Source organism: Balearica regulorum, chromosome 7 (assembly GCF_011004875.1).
Source record: "Balearica regulorum gibbericeps isolate bBalReg1 chromosome 7, bBalReg1.pri, whole genome shotgun sequence".
Classification (NCBI taxonomy): domain Eukaryota; kingdom Metazoa; phylum Chordata; class Aves; order Gruiformes; family Gruidae; genus Balearica; species Balearica regulorum.
The window spans coordinates 30,836,987-30,860,274 of record NC_046190.1 but is presented as its reverse complement, the minus strand read 5'-3'; the positions used below and the strand labels follow the sequence as shown (position 1 = coordinate 30,860,274).

Here is a 23,288-nt window from a genome sequence, read left to right as displayed (position 1 = left end):
TAGTGAAAAGGCTGACAGAGAGAGGAAAAAGAACAGAATTTATGACTTCCAGGAAATTCTGGTGGGTTGGGGTTTTTTGTCTTTTTATTTTTTTGTTTTCCCATGAATTGGAAAAAAGTTTATAAAATCAGGGCTCCTTCATGGAATAAAATGTTTCTAAAGTAGTAATTCTGCAGTCCCCAGACATTTCCTTCTATTTATTTTTGCTTCCACCCAAGCCACTTTGGAAACTTTGGCCCTAATTGCTCCAAACATCTGTGCTACCTAATTGGGTACTACTATGGAAATGCTGTGTCCTCAGAGCTACGAAGTGCATCAGAGAAGTTTCAACAATAGACTATAACAAAACACTATTTTGTTTGAAACTTTGCACTGCATCCTGTGGACAGAAAAAAAAAAAGTAGGACAAATTTTAGACTCAACAGATTTGATAGTTTTGTTTGTACCTCTTCTAAGCAAAGATTTTATGAAGTCATACATGGCCTAACTTTTTGTGAAATATCTTTTATACAATGTCTGTCTCTTTTACAATTTCTGTCTAGGTAAAACTGATTCTCATGGGGCAAATTGGAGAGCAGTCTAAGGAATCTAGTGTGATTGTTTTTGCTGTATTTATTTTAGGGCTGTACTGACACAGAAACTGATACCCCCAGTATGTTCTCCAGACTTGCTAGCAGACAGATTTCCTATGAAACGTGTAAAGACACAACTCAAACTAGTGATGTAAGAGCCAAACCTAAACTGAAGCGCCACGATTCTGGGATTTGTGAGAAGGTAATAGTCTGTGTAATATCTAAATTCTCTTACAATTGGTAGGTTAACAAATACGCAAATTTTATCATAATTAATCGTGAAGGTTCCTGCCAAGAAGATGGGGATAACCTATGAGTTAACACAATGAGTAATGACTTAGAGGCTGTAAAAGGTCATCAGCTTTTTATTCCCACCCTGCTTCATTATTCAGCAATCTTTGTTGCATTTCTGACAAGCAATAGTGCTCTTTTAGTGAACTGAGCATCTGAATGGTATGTTGTCTTGTGTTTGGTTTTAAGTGTGTGTTCAGTAATACTTGTATTTCACTGTCTAAATTACTTGGTCAATCTGTCTGTTGCTCACCATTTGCTACCAAATGAACACATACAGTAAGAGGTAAAAACCAAGGCTATCTTTAGCATATCATTACTTTTCTGACAGTCCTCTTCTGTCCCCTTTTTTCTTTTTCCTATACGTTGCATTTCACATATGTAAAATATTGTAACATACCTATATGTCATTTATGTCTTTCTTCTCTGTGTTCATTTTTCAGACAGTTGTAGATGCTGATGACCTATCCATGGTGGAACTGAATGTCACAGAGTACACTGCTACACCTACTGTAAGAATTATTTTAATATTTGGCATGGGTCTAACTAACTGAGGGAACAAAACCTAATGACAATCCCAGTCTCTGAGCACAAATTAAATTATTTTTTGAGATGCAAAAATCACATGATACTCCCAGCAGACTATAGAAAACATGACCACACAGGGTAGATAACTGCTGAAACTAAGCAGAACATCACATGTACTACAGGATTCTCCTTAAGTCCAACTTCTTCAAGGAACTTGAATATTTTCTTGAATTCAGTAAGGTCCCCTGATGAGGTCTGTGATTTCCTTAGTGGAGCACGGAAGCATTAATTTTATGCCATCTTTATATGAATAATATACACAGTACAGTAAGCTGAGATAGCCATTCCAATGGCTGTACCTCTGAGACAGCCATAGTCTTGTGGCAAGTACTGCTGTATAAAGTGACATTATAAACTATTTAATGTTCACTGTTTTGGGTCTTACCGAACATCTAAAAAATGCAACTTGGAGGAAATCAAGATAAGTTTTTGAAACATGCTATATCACCTCTTCAGTAAGAGGTTGTACTAGTGTCTGTTTCTTCTTCCATGTAACAAAGCTACAGTACACCGATAAAATTTTTTGACATCTGCCACAAATGAGTCAACTTGCCTTAATTCTTGGCAGACAGGGAAATAAGAAAAAAGAGTTGACAGGTGAAAACAAGCCAGTTTTATCTTGTAGTATTAACCCCAACGTAACATAAACATCTTAATTTATCTCTTTATTGTCAGTAGTGATCCTTATGAGCTATTGCTAGCCTCATCTTAACACACTCATTTTTTGGTCCTGTGCAAGTGACAGCTAACATCATTACTGTCAAAAAATGGTAATTGATCTTTCCCTCAATTCCTGTTTTCACTTCATTCTGTAGTTTGCTTCCGCCTTCAAACTATCCATGCTGTTATCACTACATTTTACAACACCTCTTGCCCCAGTGAACCTAAACAGTTCCTCTTTATGGAGGGATTCCTTACTTCATTGAATTTATAGACTGAGCATATTCACAGCACTTTTGTTCATAGCCAAATGCGCTGTCATGAACCTGGTCTTTCATCAAAGTAGACCAGCTCTTAAGTAGCAAATGCAAAGTCTGTGCTTTAGTACATTAACTTGTTTAACAGGTTTTTTTTCTACTAAGTTATTCATGAAACATTCAAAAAATGTTCAGATCTACTTTTTCCTCCATCGTTTGTTTGGTTTTGAGTTAGTCATGGGGATTGGCTTATCTAAATATATGCCACTTTTTCATAGATGATGCAACCTGATCTTCTTGTAGATGTTTGTGTTTTGCATTTCTTTTAAATTCTTGCATCCTTTAGAGAGGTGAGAGTCTGAATGGTATTGGACAAGGAAAAGGAGAGTCTCACCACGGACCATCTGCAGCCCAGATACCCAGCATTACAATAACATACAGCAATGTCCAAGGAGCAGACCTGCCTTCTGGATACAATCCCGGTTTCCTGTACCCTAAGATCAACAGCCACAAGCAGAACAAGAAGTCAAACAGCTAAGTGAGTGGTGCAAGCCAGAATGTCACCTTAGCCAATACCTCTGGAACAAGTATGGACCAGCTGAATCCAGAATACCTTCCTACATTGTTCTGAAATGTTCCTACAAAGACACAACACAAGACAAGCAAGGATAAAAGCAAGAGGAGTAAGCTTTTCAGCATCAGAATTCCCTCAGTGGTTCACTTCCTGATCTGAGTCACACTGTAATTTTATTATCTCTTCTTTATGCAGCTCATGAAACAATTTCTTCCACTTGGATTTTACTCTGCTCAGGTATAGTCCGCCACTACATGGATCTTACCTACAAGTCTCCTAGGATTAACTTGAGAGGAAAGGGTAGTATGAGATTCAAAACTGGCCTTTGTTCACTTAGTGTAGTTTAACTTCAAACCTATTACTGAGCTAAAGCTGTGAGATTTGGGGGAAAACATACATTACTTTCTGAAGATGGTTTCTTCATTAGTGTGAAGTTCCTCAACCAAATGAAAACTTAATCACACAGTCAGTGTTCCCTTCTCTCATTAATGACACATTTTCCCTCATTTTCTGCAATCCAATCAAAAGGCAATGCACTTGAGCAATAATTTGAAGTCTCAGATCTTTATTTTAATATCTGAGATTTTGGGCAAAGAGAAAGGAATCACACTGAGGATGAGGCTATGGTCCTTTCCCTACTTAGCTTCTTTTTCCAACAGTCACTTAAGAGACCAGTTTAACCCACTCTTAGATAACTTCCCCAGAGCTATAGGAAAGTATTACGAAACTCCTTCCAACCTTCCTTTAGCAGGTTTCATGAGAAGAATGCAGATTTCAAAGCAATGTTTGTACTTAAATGTCTTATGGGTAAGTCAATACATCTGCCTTCTAATATCTCAGTGGTTTCCCTTTAGATGTGCTTTTCTGAGGTAAGCCTTGGGACGAGATGGGTTAGTTCTCCAAAAATAGTTGTTCTAGAGATGTGTGGAATCCACACCACCTCCCACTTTAGCTTTTTAATTTTTCCCTTCTCTAAACAGCAGCATCCTTATAGTTCAGGGGTTTTTTTTCACAGTGACTAAATCGATTAGATTGTACTTTTTTCCCCTGAAAAGAAAGGAAAAGAGTTCTATGAAACAGTGATTTTCTGTTTTTCCCTGGTGCTCCTTCTAGCACTTGAGAATAAATGGACAGAATTCATTTGCAATCTTTAGCAGTCTACATCACAAGAATTAGGAGGTATAGTCAGTCCACAGTGGGGATATATACCTTCTGAACCCAAAAGCACAGGGCACGAAGAGCTCCTGAAACAGTTCTTCCCCATGGGCCCTCCAGTAGTTCTCCCTTTGGTTGCAATAATAGAGGGAACCCAGCAAGTCATTTTGTCCTAAGTAAATGAGGTCTTCTTTATGTCACACCAGAAAAAGCCATAAAATCAATAAAAATGTAACCAGCATATTCCTTTGGGGGGGGGGGGGAAGTAATCGGTGGGTTCCAGAAGATTTGAGGTGTTGTTTTGAAGCAAATTTTTGGAAACTTACTTTGAACTGAGGTTTATTAAATGGAAGGTTATTAAAACTAAAAATGGAGGTGATAATGACTTCTGCAGCAACCAAGTGTTAGATCATGAAAAAGTGGCCGTTCAGGCTGGTAATAAAATGCCAAAAGAAACAAACTGCTCAAAATCCAGGATGTCTTTATGTAAATAAAATCATAGCCATTAGAGATGGAAAGGAGTTATTACAGTTCCTCCCTTCACCTACCACAACCGGATATTATCTCCAGGCAGAGGACAGTATTAAACTGATAATATATACAGCTAGCAATAAGGAGAAAGAAGGGAGAAAACATATCATCTTCAAACAGGAAGTATGTTCAAAGATATTCATCAATTCTAAGGAATTTTATTATGACTTATTGCTTAGGCTTTTAAAATCATTTAAAAACATGAAGCATGTAATTCTTCCCATCCTTTCCTATGAAGGCCATTCACTCTACTGAAAACTGGGAAGAAATGCTAGCAAATGCTGCCCATTTCATACAGGTCACAAAAGGCTGAACCTGTGAAGAAAATAGGTTAAAACTCACACATGCTGTTTCATGTGTAAATAAGAAGTGCATGGTATGTGTCATTATAGACCCTTTGCTGCTGTCATGATTTTGTTCCCAAGTAGTATTTTGAAGACTATATTCTGCTCTCTTCTGCATTCCCTTCCACTTTTAGACGATATAAAAAGAATACTTCCATGGCTAGAAAAGCCTTACGAATCCACAGCATGTTGTTCTCTATATCCTTCAACCCCAATATGTACTAGAGATTAGGTTGTATCTATAAAAAGAACTACAGCTGTTCATGCTCATCTACTTAGAAGAGGCTTGAAAAGCATATATTAATTAGGGAGAATTTGTCTGGGAGCACTTCAAAACTCTTGTGTGTACTCCCTGTGTAACTAACAGCTTTGCCTTCCCTTCACCTCTACTGAGACTATAAAAATCTTTCAGGGGAAAGCCTACAAAATTCATTTCACCTGAATATCTCTCCAAGTGATTCACACTGTAACCCCAGTGGCATTTGGAATAAATCATTATTAGTTCATATTTCATCTCATCTTAGCAGCTTTATTTGTGTCCTGTATCCTCTACTTGGCAGCCATTCTTTCCCTTTGCTGTCTCTTTACACCCTTTAACACAGATGACTGATTGGATTAAAATAATTTAGGACTGAGACGATGATTCATGTTTCAGTTGAAGTCAACTGTACAGCCTGTTCTGCACTGGAGAGACCACCTGTATTTTACCATGCACTTGGGTATGTTCCAGTGACTTGGGAGGTGTGAAAGGACTAGGGCAAAACTGAGGCTCTTCCCTTTGGCCTTTTGTGCAACAGCAGCTGTTCACAGACCAGTCTGCTGGCAAAGGCAATAGCAAGCGATGTTGTGAGTTAACAGACAAGCTCTTCACGTCCATGGGCTCGAGTTCAAATCCAGACTCGGGTCACAAGTGAAAATGCTTGGTCTGATCATCCAAGCAATTCTGCAAAACTGCTGAGCAAATGGTCACTATTGGTGGTCCTGCAAAGAAGGTGCCAAGAACCAGTGTAATAAAAGGCTGTTGCAAGTCAAGATTGAAGTACTGCAAATGGCAGCAGTCACAAGTTGCCAATCTTTCCAATTTTCACATAGTGCCAGGGATTTTAGTCCCTGTGTTTTGCAGGTCACAGCCTTATTTTCCATACTTTTGGAAACTGTTTTGCATCCACCACTGAACTAAAAAGTGTCATCACAGCATGTGACATTAAGTAAATTTTCACACATTCTCAGGTAAGACAGAGTAGTAAAGAGTATTTTTCTTGAAGTCATATACAAAACCAACAGCAAGCTTGATATTCAGAAAAAAACAAAGGCACCTCCAATGCTTTTTGGGTGTTTCTACAGCTCTTTAGGGCATAACATGGGTAACTTCCATGTGTTCCCATTTTCCTCAGTGTGACTGGTGCCATTTTTTACTTAGGCCAATCGAAGAAGTGCTGCAATGTGGCCCTCATCTTTCTCTGATACTTCAGTGAAAGTACTGCCATCTCAGTAACTGACAGGGCATCTGTCTCTGCTTCTGAAACCACTATTTCCACAGGGCTATATTGAGAGGGCCCTTATCTGCAAAGTAATGTTAGTATCATACAGCAGTATTTCAGTGGCTGAGCAACAGGTAGCTGAGTTCAAACACTTGTACTTGTAGCCTTGCAGTTGTTAATGTCATAGGAATGTGAGAAGTCCCATGTTATAAATAGGTTTACGTAAAAGCAGTCTTAAAACAAATAAATCATTAGTACTGTCATTCCTAGCAACCCTGGACATGGGCCACAATCCCATACATTAAACGTTTCATGTAGAACAAGATTACTAGACCTTCATCAAATTTACAGCCTAAATGCTCATTTTCAAACTCACGCAAAGTTCACAGTTGTCAAGATTTGTAAGCTGTCCTATTTACACCCCTTCTAAGGACAGTAGACTGAGCAGATCATCAGTGTAAGCTTAATAAAGCCAGAAAAGTTTCTCTAGAGCAAATCTAGCTTTAACAGTGTAATATAAAGCAAAAACATTAGTAAGAAGATTTTTTTTTTGTAGGAAAATACTTCTTTTAGTTACAGCAGTCCTGGCAGCAGCAAGGTTCTGCTGGAGACACAGCACAGGAATTCTATGTACCTGGCTCGCAGAGCAATGCAAATGCTGTAAGAGTCATGTCAGCATAGGAAAATGCGAATACATTTTCCAAACACTGATATCACCTCACTGTGTATAGAGATGTCAAGATCTCGTGATATTAGACTACAAAGCTGGCCTCATGGTGGTTGGTTGGCATATTACCTAAAAACACTTTTATGCAATGAAATTGGCTCTCAAGATTAAGATTCACCTGAAACTGCGGGTAAATAGTAGGACCAGTGGCTGGGAAGAATGGAAAGGGATTCATCCTCTTTACAGGGAACTTTTCTTCCCTACCCTTCTAGGGTTTGGGTTTTTGGGGTTTTTTTATTTTTTATTTTTAAACTTACACAAACAGCAGTATTGATGCAGATTTAGTACCAAAAACTTTTTTGATCATTTTCAGGAAAATTTCAACCAACCCTTGCCAAGGAGACTTTATGTGGGAGAACCTTTTTAAGACCCATTTTCATTTGGGCTACTACAATACACACTCGGTCATAATCCATCAGATCTATGACTGAGAAGCACAGAAATTCACAGTAAAAACAACCTAAGTAGGTCTTCTGATGCTGACTATAACTCGAAAGAGAAGTAGAATTTGTAGAAACACCCTTTTTAACTTCATCAGGCTTGAGCCAAGCCTTAGGTATGCTGCAGAGTGAGCTGCAGCTCAGGTTAAACTGTCTTAGCACACAATCAAACACAGAGATAACATGAAAGTAAGCTCATCATGGGCCTCTTAGCCCATTATTGTTTGGTGTTTTCATTTATGGAGTCGTATGTGATTTTCTAATATTACAGTTTATTCTGGAGATGGTTATGTCCTACATTAGTAATGGGAAATTTTATGATAGCGCAGTTGCGGTACATGTTGCATTATATGAATTTCTGTTTTTCTCCCTACAAAAATCTGCTCTTAGTATTATCTTCCAACTTCAGCATTGTACCTTGTAATGAATAATTACCTTCAGCCACTAAAAAAATTAACATGACACATATGCAAAAAACTTGCTAAGGGGAACTTTTGGGAACCAGGTTTCACCCACAATGTAAAAGAAAGCCATTATTCATTTCCCTCAACATTTAGACTTCACTGTGACTTCCACATGTGTACAAGGAGATGGTTCAGAAACAGACACAAAAATCTGAGACTATGTCATTGGATAGCACAAGCTCTCCTATGTAAGGTTTCATAAAGGACATTTCCTGAATAGGCCATGGGACAATTACAGGCATGCTTACAATTGCTACATATTTTCCACTGACTGGAAAAATAGCATGGAAAATCCATACCCTTCCACACAGTGCCATGCCTGAAGGGTCACACAGAAAGTGACTGTACCTCTAATCTAACAGCACTTCCTTCAAAAGCCCCAGTACTTTAAAAATGTATTACATATGCGCAGATGTACCCTTTGGATTGGTATAATTGATTTTTATAAAGTTTTTCAGATGCCTAAATTAATCATGTGCATAAACATTTACACAGCCCCTCAGGACACACCACTGAAATGAAAGAGTTAAGAGTATGTTAGGTCAGTGCTAAAAGTTACCAACTTTAAAAAATATTTTTCCATTCTAGTATTTGCTGCTAACTCTATGGAACTGTACATTAATAAATCTCCTAAGTTTCACATTTTTAAAGCCAAGGTTAATACTGATAGATGAGCTGGGCTGCAAACTGTATTGTTATTAGGCTTACTGTGATTCGATGTAGAAAGTAGTACTTTGGTATAGCAAACCTTACAAAGAGGAGGAAGAACAATCCTGAGAAAATGCACAAAAGTTGGAACCAGAAGTTCAAGATTCTATTTTTGGGTTTTTTTTCATGTTTTCTGTGTGACCTTGGCAAAATTACTTAATCTTTTCATATCTCAGTACTTCTACCTGTAAAATAGAGATAATATGCTCTTCATCATGAAGCTACTCTCAGCTAGCTTTTGCAGGTTGTTCCAGGATTCAGAACTGGAAATATAATTTCTTTTTTCCACTGTTCACATTTTCTTCCTTTACTGTACAGTTATCAAAAAGTCTAAACTATACTATTACATATGAAAGTCAGAGATTGTTACTGAAGTGGATAAGGGTTGCATAGTAATTTATTTTCTCAATAGGAGTTACTCAACAGAAATAATTCACAGACGACCACCAAGCTGACTTCAGTCATCATTTACAGGCATATTTTACTTTGTAACATGAGTGAAGTAGAATCAAGCATTTTAATGGTAAAATGTAAGTTACGAAAATATGTATCATGCAATTGTGTTCATTCTTAGATCAAGGAGCCCCATATGTAATAATGTATTCCCTTGAGGAAACTGAATATTAAAAATCACTGGATGAAATTTTGCTCTATGGTACGTAAGCAAAAAGGAAAACTATCTGTGGAGAAGGTGCTGAAACAGATCTATGGGGAGAAGTATCTAATTAACAGGAGGTGATTTAAGAGAGGGATCCTTGAAAGAGGGCTGAGGTCTCATAGGTAAGGTTTGTCCCTTGAAGTCAGCAAAGTCAAACAGATAGTAGAATCATTTTTAGGGTTTTCTGCTTTATTAATAGGGCAACAATCATCAATGGAAGAAGGCAGTCATTGACCAGCACTGTCATCCAGGAAACAAGGGCAACAGTAACAAGATGAAGCACTCCTCACACATCAAACCAACAAGATTTTCACAACCTTCCCTGGATATTGCCTAGAATGAAAATCAGAGAAAACTGCATAGTGCGGCCTGCTCTGAACATCAGATAGTTGTTTCTGTCCTGTCCAGACATGAATTACCCTTTTCAAGGCCAACTTCTACTTTCATGCACAAAATTGCTCCATTAATGTCAAAGGATTTAAAGTAGGGCAATTCATCAAAATTTGAACTCCAACAAGTTTTAAAAATACAGTGAGGCTCAGCCATAAAAGTTAGGAATGAAGGAAAGAATAAGACTATATTCTTAAAAACTTACAGAAGCATTTCTAGTGCCTGGAGCATGTGGCTATTATCACAGAGTGCTGGATTCTCTAAGGTAACTGCCCAGTGCTGAGCTGTGACTTCAAGGAAATCAGTTCTCCATCAGACTGCTAGTAGTATTAATATACACTAGACTGGTCATAGTTGTAAACACATAACTAGAGAACAGAATACACCTCAATGTTTTTGGGTAATATACCTCCCCTTATTTGTCTATATTAGACATGCTATGCAAATTCACTTTAAAAAAAAAGAGGAAAATAAGACAGGTTTAAAACAAACCAAGACAAATTGTTATTTTCTTTTTTAACCAAAAGTTTCAGATCTGAATTTAGAAGTTCTTTTCCAATGCCACTGCTCACCTTCATCCTGTTGTGTAGACAGCAGAGAGCCTACTCAGCTCAGTCCACATCTCCTAGAGATTCTTCTCATTTTCCCTAGTCCCAGCAGAATGACCAATCAGCTCTTTGCTAGCTAATCGACAGGGCCAGAGTGCAGGCCTTTGCTTACCCTTTCCAAGGACCTGGCATGAAATAGATGTTTCTCACCTCAATTCTCTTTGTAACCCTTATCTCTTGAGTGCCTGTAAACTCAGGTCTCAGCTCCCTTCTACCAGGCAAATCCTGTGGTCAAGCATTCCTTGTCGCTCACCCCAGAGAAAATCCTGGAGCAGTCCAGCCTTCAAGCCCTCCCAGCAGTGTCACCATCATCTCCTATTCTCACTCGTTCACACTTCTAGTACCCCTTTCCAAGCAGTTCCCAATGCCCTCAGGTGCCAAAGCCAGCATAGACTAAACACAGGCCCCTCCTGGCTTTTAAAGAAACCACATATGCTTCCACCTTAGCATATAAACAGATGGAATCTGGGTTTATAATAATCCTCCAACTGTTATTTAAAAATATGAATCCTTTTGAGGCTGCTGTCCTCAGCTGAAGTCTCTGAGTGACAGAAGCACATAGCAGACCCCTTAATGTGTATCGATACATCTTACTCGAACTGCTGTTTTCAAGATGCACTAATTAAAACTCACTTTCTGCTGCTGCTCAGTGAAGTAAGAAGAGAACTTAGTCTGATGAAGGACAGAGTTGAGGTAGTAGCATCAGGCAGCTCAGTAGTTGGTCATATTGACTGCATACATTGCTTCTGAAAATCATTCCTCTGAAAAAGAAAAAAACACACCAATCTTGTGTTGGTGTTGGAAAAAAGCACACCTGGATCATTATGTTCAGTTAGATGAAGAAATAAGTTTCATGCAGTAAAAGTTATTCTCTTTGGGCACTGTAGAGACCATTTATTTCAGTTGAAGAAATTAAAACCATGAAACCTCCATGAAACATCATGTGAAACTCCATTTCAATAAATCACATGCATTTTAATTCTTGCTTTACCCCAAATTATTAACAGTAGAGGATGGCCAAAGGCAAAGGAAGCAAAAAAGAAACACATTTCAGGATACCTATTAGCACTGCATCAAAATAAAGTGACTGTAGATAAGATAAGGAATCCTGAAGTGTTGCAAACCACAATAACTTTATACGAAATATGTCTCTTCTCTTTCCTGTTGTAGGCCATTATCAGCAAAGGAACTTAGAGCTACCATCTTGGGTCAGATTTCTCTTTGCTTCTTTCACTGACTCAACCCTCATTGATTTTTCTTGTGTAGGAGCCAGACCATAGTGACGTCAGAGACAGGGCTAAGGAGGCCACAGCATGTGGTAGAGGGCTGCATTTGGCAGCTTCCCTTCATTGTACTGTCCCCTGAAATAGAATGAATCCTCATCACAGCTGAACCTGCTCCATTTTTACTGGGTCACAGCACAAAGGCAATTGCTTATTAGTTCAGGTCATGAACATGGCAAAAGTGTGAGCTGCCTGAATTCCAGCTTTTAGAAATAAAATTACTGCAGGAGTTTTCAAAATAACTCAGCTGACTGTCCAACATCATTGGAAGCCATCTCTGGGAAACCTAGGATTTTGGTTTGAGATAAGATCAGTGCATTTGTTTTGCCAAAAGATGGCCAGGGCTACAAGCCCTACCAGAACAGTCATACAGGTAGGAATGGCGTGACACCAGTAAGGATTTAAAGCACAATGCTTCAGCTACATGAGATGGATCCTGATGGAAACTGGGTTTCAGAGAGATGGAATTTCTCATCCACTTTTTAAGGAAGATTCTCTGAACAGAAAATCATGACAGTTAAACCACTTCACAGGAATCTCAAATCAGTTCTGAATTTGCCAGTTAAAAATGTTAAAACAAAAGTCCCATGGCAATACAGCAACATCCTCCACTAAGTACTTTGTGTCTTAGTGATCAGTTCCCTACTTGCTTAAGATTTTCACAATACTAGTATTTCTTCCCCAGTTTTGGATCTCTCATGACTAGAGACAGATTTGAAAAAGGATCCTACTGGTGCAAGGGATATTCAATTGTACTTCAGCAACTGAAACTCTTTGGAAGTCCCACCCTAAGTACTAATGCAACAGTCCCAGATATTACGTATTCAGTGCAAATCACACTCAAAATATTTGTTGATTTGACAAGTCAAGAGGACACGATAATGTTTCTGTTTCAACATGTGACTAACTTGTAGGCACCTGTCATTCTCTACTTCCTCCCTCCAAAAGCTAGTGGCTCAGTTCTACTTAAGAAACATTGGTTCCAGCAGAATTATTTGATTTCAGTTATAATTTTACTGTTATTTTACTTGATCTCAATTTGCAAGATCTCATCAAAAGAAAAAAGCTCATCACAGAGCACACATTTCATCAGAACTTTCATACCAGTCCCTCTACAACTAATATCCAACTTGTAAAGGAAAGGGCTGAGGAACAAAATAAGATAAATGGAATAAGGCATTCCTGTTGGTTCATCTGGGAGTTCTGTTCTTGTTAACTCATGCATTCCTCTAAACATGCGGGAATTGAATCAGGTTACTCATATAACAGGATCCTGAATTTGCATCCCACTTGTCCTCACCTAGGCCACTGAAACTCAATTGGAAAGCTTGGCTGACCCTAAACAAACTTTTTATTATTGAAATAGCCAATAAAGCTACATAGTAAATTGTTTATTTTACTTATTGTGATTGAATGGAGGTAGTCAAGAACATTTTTTTTACTTGGTGTGCTTTTCTCTACTAGTTCTTCATTCTGCTTACTGCATGAAAACGTTGTGCAAGTGCAAATGACATAGCCAATTTGTCAGTTCCTGTCTTACGTAAGTTGTACGTTTTGCGTCTGACCATCAAGACATTCCTGACTTTTCTTCCTCTCAACTGAGAAACAATCTTCCTACACACCTTTCAAATAGAAAAAAAGTTTCCACTTGCGAGAATCAAGCTAAATCAGCTAGCACACTCCCTCACATGGCCCTTCTTGCTTTGAGTTCAGTTCTTCCCTTATTCCCAACACAACCAAAAACACTAAGAAAGGAATGGAAGAAAGTGCAAATGAAAACTGAGATGACTTTGGTTCAATCATTATTAAATAGCCAAGTCCTCATCTGAAGTAGTTCTGTCACTGTATTTTGTTGGAGCACTTGGCTACAGTCTCCTAACTGACGTTGAGTTGCAAGTGTTTGCTTTTGCACATATTCTCTTGTGTAGATTTATGTAACTGGCAAGACAGACTGCTAGCATAAATGTATTAAATTAAAACTGTTGTGCTTAGGTTTCACTCTAGTTTGTTCTATTTCCCTTTTAGCAGACATATTTAATAGCTTACTCCAGGTTATCTGTTGAGGCAGTGATGTTAAACAAATTTACTTTATGTTTGAAGGGCCAGGAAAAGTTCTGTGGGATGTTGAAAGGTGGGGCACTGAGATGCTTCCCTTTGAAAAACATATACCAGCAGTCATTCTCCAGTGGCTGCCAAGTTTATTTTAAAATCATTACCTTTACCTGCAACTACAAAGTGGCCAAAGCATTACTTATAGGCCACTGTGAGAAAAAACACAGAGCCAGTTCATATGTTCTATTTACAGTTAAATGAAAAATTCTCAGAAAAGTATAGGTCATTTTGCTCCTCCTTTAATGCTTTGATGCAGTGAACTATCAGCAGTAGAGCAAAACACTTGTTAATTCTGGTTTGTTAAAGTAGGTGAGCTGGGCAGTCTTTCTTCATTTGGATAATCTAAAGGTCATTATTCCCTTCTAAATACCTCTTTTAAAAGTCCCTGGGAATGCATATTTTAATGCTCACACAATTTTTTGGTACTCAAGGAAAAGTGGTGCTTGAGTTAAGCCCTCATTTGGAAGAGCCAACTGTCTCACAGTTTTCTCAGCTAAGTGTATCCTAGTCTTCAAATGTCATAATTAAAATTGTTTCAATAGATCAGTAGGCTCAACTGAACAAATCATCAGATCAAGGCACCAAGTAATCAAACTGAACAAGACTGATGCTCATCAGACACTATTTTGTGGTATCAAAGATAATCAGTTCTGAGTTAAGAGTATGGCATAAACTCCCTCTGTGATCCTGATAATTAAATTTACTGCAGTGCCCAAGTTTATCTGTAAACGGGCATATCGTTTACTCTTGGAGTTCTGCAAGGCAAAATTAGGAAGGTTTTGCATAAAGGTTGCAAGACTTGGATAAAGACTTGTGGAAAACCCAGAATTAGCCCTTGGCAGAACTATCCAAATTTCCCAAGAAAGGAAACTGCCCAGGCTGGAACAACACTCATGGGTCAAAAGCAAATCACACTGAGTGAGTCACAGAGAAAAATGGACAGCTAAATCTACCAGCAAGCTACTTTCCAGAAAGCAAATAGGATTGTTCACACAGGATGGCCTGGCCAGAGCAGTCTTCAGCTTTCTGTACAAAGTGGTGATCCTGAAGGTGTTTCACAGAACTATTCCAAGGCCATTGGTAGGCCAGCAATGTATTATTGAAATGTTATTTAAAAAGCAAGTCGATGAGGAATTCAAAGGATGACAAAGAGCTACAGGTAACTTCAAGGATAATAAAAGTATGTATTTTCATCCTGATATTTGTTCACACAGATCCCACTGCAAAAAGCCTCTGACAATCAAAATTCCTACTCCTTAAACACACTACTGAGGGTCTGAGGAGAGTTTTAAATGCACATGCATACACCATATGATGAAACCAGTACAGAGCATACAGAAGTGCCTAGCCATGTGCCACAGAAAGTCAAATCAGATTCTGCCCTCATTTATTCCCACCTAATCTTCCCAAAGAGAATCAAATAGCTTTGATGCAAACAGGGTATGAACTTTTACAAAAGGGAGGCTTACAGCATGGTAAAAGCATTATTCAAAGCTGAAAAACAAAACATCTCTTGAAGTTCTGAAGCCTTCTGGCAGAAAAGGAAAAGATATTTAGGTCTTTTGTTATACCAACTTCAGGATCAAATAATCACTTACTTGAAAAGCACCTCACTGCAGTTACCCCCTGCAAATATCCATTATTTTCATTAATTGGTAGATATAGAAGTATCTGTCCTCATCAGAGTTGATTAGATCACCATTTGTACATAAAGATACACCAAGTTTAAATAAGTTGATTTGAGCATTTTACCACACAATTTCACTGCTGCCTCAAGACTAATTGAACAGTCAATGGCTCATAGTTCTGATAACTGTGCAATAAGAAGCAATTCTAAAAAAATACTTTGGTATTTCCATGGCTCGAGGCACCAGCAGCCACAAACAGCCGTTTAAAAATCAATTTTCTAATTGCTTTCTTTATTACATATACTGCTGTCAGTATCAACATTTTTTTCTCTAATGAGATATATAATATTAGTTATGAATGAATTTTAGAAAAAGTGATATCTAATACACTGTTGAAAATTAAGTAATCTATAAAACTGACTGTGCACAACACTATGGTATGCTTTTCTTCCTCCCACAGCAGCCATCCCATTACTTTCTTTATTGTCATATTTTTTTTGGGGGAAAAAAAAAAGTTGCAAGGACTTTGTTTTTATAATCAATGGTAAAACTGATCTGCTCTATTTGCGTGTTGTTATATCTGACAAACCTTTCATATAAGCTGCATTGTCTTTAGTAATTATTGATAACTTCAATAGTCCATGTAAAGCAATGTATTCAAGCATTTGACAAGATGCAAAATGTTTCCTTTGGGGATGTATGCCGACTTGTCAGTGGAATATTTTTGCCACTACCATTAAGTCACAATCTATATGAACTTTGGCCAAATACAAATACAGAAATATTTGAGATCATGATTTCCTGGCCTGGCCTGTGCATCCTGTGTATTGGACCAAAATACCCCACTTAATGTGCATCCCAGTGAGTACTTAGGTACGGTGCACATGTGAAGTAAACAGACTTTAGGTTCCCTGAGACGAGAAATACTAAACCCCAACTGCAATTATTTTAAATAGGCCACAGCTGCGCTGAGAACGTATTAAAAATGGTTGGTTTGTATTTCAGCGATGTCATTGCTGGGTTTATTCCCGCCCACGACCCGAGACCCTTTCGGACCCTGTCATCCCAAAGGTTTTGTTAACCGCGGCTACCCGAGACGCCGCGGCTCCGCGGCGAGGCGCCTGTCCCTGGTGCTGACGGGGCCGCCGCACCGCCCGCCGGGGAGCCGCCCGCCGGGGAGCCGCCAGCCCGGTCCCAGCAAACCGCCCTCAGTCTCCACAGCCCTCTCCCTGCGCCCCGCGGAGCCGAGCTCAGCGCGACTCCCGCCTCGGCCGGGAGCTTCCCCAGCTCAGGGTATTTTCGCTCCTGTGCAAATCCCAGGCGACTCAGGTGGGGCACTGCATGCGTTCGAGTGTTTCAACGTTTTTTTTGTTTTTTAAAACTCGTAAAGCAGTATCTCAGTCATTACACTGAGAAAACAGCTGCCTTTCTGGAAGATACTTTTGGGAGCAGACTATAAAAAAATTCACATAGCACTGCTGAATAGAGGGATGTGTGTAGTGGGTAGGTTGGATCTTGACAAAACTCAGCAGTCAGATGAAGTTACCACAAGGCTAAGTATTAAAAGGGAAAAAACTCCCTTCAATTCAGGTGGGTAATTAGGTTGTTCATTCTGTATTTTTTGAAAATTGTCTTCCAACCCCTTTTTCTCCTCTTGGACTGTCACTTTAACTTTTCCACTCAATTAAAACAACCATTACCTCTCAACACCAGTGAACCACTGGGGAAAAAAGAACTTCACTTCCACTTTTCATAAGGGAAAATCACCGATTTCCCACGTGTTCCGGCGGTGAGTAAAGGCGGGGGTGGGGGGGATGAAGGCTGCAGGCTCCAGAAGAGCACATGCTTAAGAGCTTCTGCTGAGCTTGGGCAGGTCACCGGTTTCCCGCCCGCCCCGCCGGACCGCTGTCAGACGAGGAGCCAAGTGCCCCTTGCGGGGAGTGCCGGGAAGCCGGGGCAGCACCCATCTCCCGCACCGCCTTCCAGAATGTTCCGGGTCCCTCAGGCGGGCGCCCCCCCCGTCCCGCCCCCGCAGCCGCCATTTCTTCCCTCGCCGCGGCCCTGAGGGCACCCAGACGCGTAACGCCCGGCGCCCCCCCCCCCCCCTCGATACCTGCTCCCCCGGCGCTCAGCCGAACTGCTCCCCACAGCTTTGTGTCCCCTTCCTGCTCTGCCACCACGGCCAAGAGGTGATCTCCGTTCAAACACGGATTTTTTAAAAGTGTTCGGGCACCGCAGATAACGGTTTCTCGGTTAACGGTCACTCCGCAACCGCCCGTGGCGGCAAATCCCCTCGCGCTCCTCCTCGCCCGCGCAGCGCCCCCTCGCGGCGGCCCCGGGGAAGCCGTCGCCCCGCTGACGGGCGGCCTCGCCTCTCCTCCCCTCCCCTCAGCGCGGCACTGGCCGCGCCAGGTGGGCACCGGAGCCCCGGGCACGCCACGCCCACGCGCGGCGGAGGCGCCCGGAAGGGCCGCGGGCGCTTTAAAAGCTCCACCTTGGCAGCAGTGGTGCTTTCCTCGTCTTGGTGTTGCTGCCGTCTACTCCTGCTCCCCGCACTACCCCCTCCCCGGGGCCGCCCTCTGGCTGCGGTGGCCCGGGGATGGGCGGGCGTGGGGGGGGGGGGGGGGGGTGTTGTCTGTGGGTGCGTGTGACCGCAAGCGCCGCCTGTTGAGGGCAGCTGCGGCTCCTGCGGGGGCGGGGACGTCCGCCCGCCGGTCCGCTCGGGGGCTTGGCCGTGGCGGAGCGGCCGTCCCACGCCTGCCGACACCCACCCACCCACCCGCTGCGGCTGCGGCGCGACACGGTAAAGCAGTGCGTGGCCGGAGGTAGCGGTGGGCTCCCGGTCGGCCTAGAGTTACCGGTTGTGCTACTCGAGATACTGCAAGTGGGCAAGGTGGGTCGCACCGCGGCGCTGAGGGAAGGAGCGGCGCCGGCGCCGGAGCGAGGGGAACGAGCTCTGTCACGCAGAGCGGGGCCGGGGGTGGCGGGGGCCGCCCGCAGCCTCCAGCGGTCCGCGTCTGCGTAAAGAGAGCAGGCTGCAAGTGCTCTCCGGTTAAGAGGTCGACAGAAAGCCTAACGGGCAGGAAAGCAGGCGCTGTGCTGGCCGAAGACAGCTCGCAAATAAGGACTGTAGGGTGGGACCCCCTTGCTGTCTTTGAAAGTTTCCTTGCAGGTTTAAAGAGTTTCTCTAGTGGAAAAAGTTACCCAGTAAAGCCTTTACTGGGAAGGCAGAAATGAGTGAGTCATATGGCTGAAATCTAGCTTTTGGGAGCCTGCTCAATTTAATATTAAATCTTGCATCCTTGTGCATATGGGCATATGCACAGGGGCTCACCGCTCCACCAGCATGGTGTAATCGGTCACCCTTGAGGAATCTGTGCAATGGAGAAACTACACTGATGGCACAGGATCCCTCTTCTAAGCCTTGTTGCATGTTCATTGCACTGTGCCAAACCTCAGGCTCTCTGGAGGCAAGCCAACACCGTAGAGGTCCTGTGACATCAGTGTCATAGTTCAGTCCCTGGTCTATGTTGAGCTGACAATAATCTGCACATAGCCTCTTTAGCCATTTTTGTGTGTGTGCTTGGGTTTTTTCTTTCAATGTTTTCTCCAGTAAGCCAAAACAGTCAATTAAGATCCCCTGCAACAAGGCACAAATTACAGTAGTCACAGGGTGGCTATAAACTGTCCTGGTTTCAGCCCTGAGTTGGGGAAAAATGATAAAAACAGAACAGCAACGCATTTTGTAGCGTTCTTTTTCTGGTTCAAGTACCTGGATTAGAAAATGAGCTCTGCATTTTAATCCAGCTGCTGCTGTTGACTCATTTTGTGACCTAAAGCTGGTAACCTAAGCACTATGGCTATGTATATAAAATGGAGATGGTAACAATAGCAGGTGTTTAGGTGTTCCTTACCTAAAAAAAAAATTTGGTATCTTGGCAAGGTAGGTACCACAGAAGTGTTAGGTTTTACATGCTGTAGTGGATGCCTTTAAAAACAATGACTGAAATGCTGGTGAGAGCTTTGTAACATATACTTAAGTCTTTTTGTAATACAGGGGCAAAAAAAGTCTTTGTAAACAATCTGGACGGGTATCTTTGTGTCTTCCCATGCCTCAGTAGCCTGTCTCTCCACAGGTATGGTTTCCAGTTTAACATAGTTGCCAAAAATCTTAAGATCTTTTAAAGATCAAGTCTGACTATGCTATGATGTATACTCAATCTCTTATGGTAGTGAAAAGAGGTCATGGCAGTAAAAAAAAGTGTGAAATGTCATTTTTCTGTAATGGTGAAAGTAGTCATGGTGAAGGAACTAGAGGCAAGGGTAAACAGCAAATTTGATTAATTGATAAGGTGATACTGGCAGCAGCAAACAGCTGAACAGAAAACAGTTTGAGCTGTGTTTCTGAAGGCATTGTATTACAGAGAAGGGAGATAATATTCCATCATTATATTGCTCTAGCGTATCTCCCAAGGAATACTGTATTCTGGGACCCACAAACCACATTACTAGAAAGATATCGACAAAGCAGAATTTAGTGAAGCCAAGTGTGATTGAAAATTTAGCTTCTTAAGAAAGATCAAAAGACAGCTTGGTAAAGGGACATCTAAGAGGAACTCAAAGTTCCACAAGAATTCAAGGATTCTGATTAAATGGATGAAACAAAGTTGTACATGGAAGTACGAGTAGAATTAGCTCAGCAGTGAAGGAAAGGAGATGGAATGAGTTCTTTTGCGTTGTAGTAGTCTTGCTTTGGAAGCAACACTGAACTTGTGCCGAACTTGTGGGAAAAAGCTTTGCTCTTGCTAAGCACTCTTATATTCATTTGGACATTGGCAAGGTAGGAATTCATAGCTAAAAAGCTTTTACATCTCTAATGTGTCAGTTTCAAATTCTTTAGCACTGATTAGCCAATATATGGTAAATATGTGCTATTTTATCCTGTGTATTGCAATGAAGATCAGTCCCCAGACACAGCAGTTGTTTCCTCATTATTCCACATGGAATATAATTAGCTTTGGGTTCATTCAAAATTTTGGAAAACTTTAGGACTGCACATATCAGACATGTGGTTCAAAGCTTTTTTTTTATTCATGCATGCATCTGGGTGACTAGTTTCTTCACACACTCCCAACCTATTCTCCTCACCTTTCTACTCTTCTGAAAGAGTGTAGATAATCTACTGGGGACATGCAGGAATCCATGGGACAAAAAGGACATGTTTGTCATAAAGCTGAATGCTGCCTTCTCATACTGCCACTCCCTCGGGTGAAGGAGACTGAAACAAAGGCAGCCAATATTTTTGTCTGATTACTTTTTAAAGGAGTGTCTGTCCAACTTGTTGAAGATCTTTTTATCAAAGAAGAAATGATAGTTAATTCCTTTGCAGGGCAAGTCTTTCACTTGCCTAAAGAAAACCATAAAAGGTTGTTGAAACCACGACCTTGCATGCATCTTTTTATATGCCAAACATGCGTAGTCTATTGGAGATCAGAAGTCAAGCTCTCAAGCAATCTACTTCTGAAATGCTTAATGATACAAACAATACAACCTGGTTGCTGCAGTAACAGTAATTCAGGGCTCTTCTATGAGTACATCTACCACTGCAGCTAAAATATAACCGATGAGTAATGTGGCCAGCTTAATGAAGTAGTAGCAACTTGAACAATTGGAATTTCCATTACTTGTTTCCTTCCACCTTAATTTAGCATTGACACTAGTGGTTTTTATTTCATTCACTTAATGGCTATGGACTCCCAAACATGCAGTTGTAGTTTTCCTAAAGTCAGTTCACTGTAATACAACATGGTCTCCTAGCATATGTAGATTGTTTCCGCTAGTGTAACGTCTGTGACGTAGCTGTGGAAAGATGGCTCTGCTCAGGCTCTGAGGTATTTGCTGGAGGTGGCAGCATTCTCCTCTGCTGTAGAGCCCATGGAGCCTGGTACCCATCCAGCTTCCTTACAGCTGTTCCCATCAGTCAGCTGGGGACAGCTTGGGGGGGACCCGGTGAGCTCTGGACAATTCTCTGGTTTGGTATCTGCAGAGAAAATGTCACCCTGATCCTGGAATATATTTTTTTTTCTTTAAATGTCACTCCTTACACCAGTGACCTCATCTGACTCAGCATAGCTTCTGTCTGAAGGGAGGGAACTATAAGCAAGTCAGATTTTGACATCGCTGGAGAATGGAGGGAAGAAGGCACACCAAGAGAAACAAAATACTGTTATTTGAGCAAACAAAAAATATTTTTGGAACAGTAACAGGCAGTTATGTAAAACAACTAGAACCTAATCTAAACATCACAAGCTTCTGAAAACAAGGGCATTGTCTATTATGTACACACAGTTTATTTCATCCTTGGGTTTCCCAGAAGGTTTTGCTGAGATGTGTGCTGGTAGGCATGATGGCACTATACCTGCTGCACCAGTCCAATTCCTGGGTTTACTCCGGATGTTTGACACAGTGAGAACACCCATGTCTCTCAACTTTGAAAACAGGCAGGGTTGAAATAGTCATCTGAGTGGATCACCAGTTTTCTTATTTAAAGGTTGCTTGTATTAAAAATCTGCAGAAGACGAGTGAGACCTGTGCTGAGTGCCTCCAGCAAATGAAGCTGTGACTACAGTGTGAGCTGCTTTACCATTTGTACTTCATTATTAGACACAGAGCTTTCTCCATGCAGGCAAAGGGGAAACAAATGGAGGAAGGAAAGGACTTAGGCCCAGAGAAAGAAAACCATTGGAATATTTTTACTCCAAAATGCACCTGGAGGCACGTGAAAAAGCCGTGGTCCTGTTGTGTTGAAGGGGAATGTTGGCCAGGACACTGGCATATCCCCTGCGCTTTCTTTTTAAAAGTGCCAAGCTATGCTGAACATTCATATTGACACAGACAGAAACCAAAGGAGTAGGAACAAGTGACCTCAGTTTAACATTTCATTCAAATGACAGTGCCTCTAATGAGATTACCACTTTAGTTTCCTAGCACACCACCTAGCCTGAAGGATCTCACAGACCCTTTGAGATGTTCTAAACTGATAAGCAAATGGCATGTTAAATGTATGATAGGAGCACATAGTGTTTGATTAAACAGCATTTCTGTTCCTTAATACTTAACTCTATTCAGCTTGCTGTGCAGTTTTATTCTGTTTGGGGTTTTGCTTCCCCCCCCCCTTTTTTTTTTTAACCCAAATAACTGAAGGTTTAGATATAGGAAGGTAAGGTGCATACACTTTTTCCATGATACTGTCTTTACTAGTGAAACCGTGACTTACTATGTTTATCTTCTGTCTTTACTCCATTTTGAATCCTTGAAATGGAGCTAAGAAAGGGCACTGAAAAACTTTCCTAGGAAAAGGAAAGGAATAGTGCAATGAGAATTCACCTTCAATCTTGTGTGTGTGCATGTGACTTTAAACAAATAAATTCAGTACCAGTGTTTAGAAAGAGACTTACTGGATAAACTGCCAGGCCTGAAAACTCTGACATATGAAGTGCAACAAGTCAGTTTTGTCTCCCCTCAAAGTCATCATCCAAACATCACTGGTTCTGGACTCATATAGGGTAGGTTACCAATGCTGTTAATGTAGATTTGCCGTAGAGGTATTTGTGAGACATCAGAAATCAGTTTTGTTTTCAAGCTGTGTCTTGCTATTTGCTTTGGTTTGGGCCAGTTCTGCTGGCTTAGTGCAGATTTCACTCAAATCTGTGTGAATTGCTGTGGTTTAATTTGAACCTCTGAATAAAAAATATGGTTACGTGGTTTAGTCTAGTGTCTATGTGGAGCTTAATTATTCCCTTGTACAAACAGCTTTT

At 40.9% G+C, this 23,288-nt stretch overlaps 3 protein-coding genes across 8 annotated transcripts in view; 2 read left to right on the top strand and 1 right to left on the bottom strand.

Moving 5' to 3' along the window:
• OPN4 (opsin 4) overlaps positions 1 to 10,736 on the top strand; it is a 32,106-nt gene extending 21,370 nt beyond the window's left edge. For all 3 annotated transcript variants that reach the window (XM_075758765.1, XM_075758764.1, XM_075758762.1), the window contains exons 10-12: positions 622 to 774; positions 1,307 to 1,375; positions 2,715 to 10,736. In XM_075758765.1, the coding sequence (XP_075614880.1) occupies positions 622 to 774; positions 1,307 to 1,375; positions 2,715 to 2,906 (414 nt within the window). In that variant the 3' untranslated portion in view covers positions 2,907 to 10,736. The remainder of the gene's footprint in view (positions 1 to 621; positions 775 to 1,306; positions 1,376 to 2,714) is intronic.
• Positions 1 to 18,069, bottom strand: part of WAPL (WAPL cohesin release factor) — a 158,322-nt gene extending 140,253 nt beyond the window's left edge. The window contains exons 1-2 of one of the 2 annotated variants that reach the window (XM_075758737.1): positions 17,966 to 18,069; positions 11,082 to 11,209 (exon numbers count right to left, since the gene is read on the bottom strand). The gene's annotated coding sequence lies outside the window, so the exon portion shown is untranslated. Of the gene's footprint in view, positions 1 to 11,081; positions 11,214 to 17,965 lie in introns of those variants that run through there. The other variant, XM_075758736.1, reaches the window with a different exon arrangement.
• Positions 17,981 to 23,288, top strand: part of LDB3 (LIM domain binding 3) — a 128,194-nt gene continuing 122,886 nt past the window's right edge. The window contains exon 1 of one of the 3 annotated variants that reach the window (XM_075758748.1): positions 17,981 to 18,364. The gene's annotated coding sequence lies outside the window, so the exon portion shown is untranslated. The remainder of the gene's footprint in view (positions 18,365 to 23,288) is intronic. The other 2 variants (XM_075758740.1, XM_075758751.1) reach the window with 2 other exon arrangements.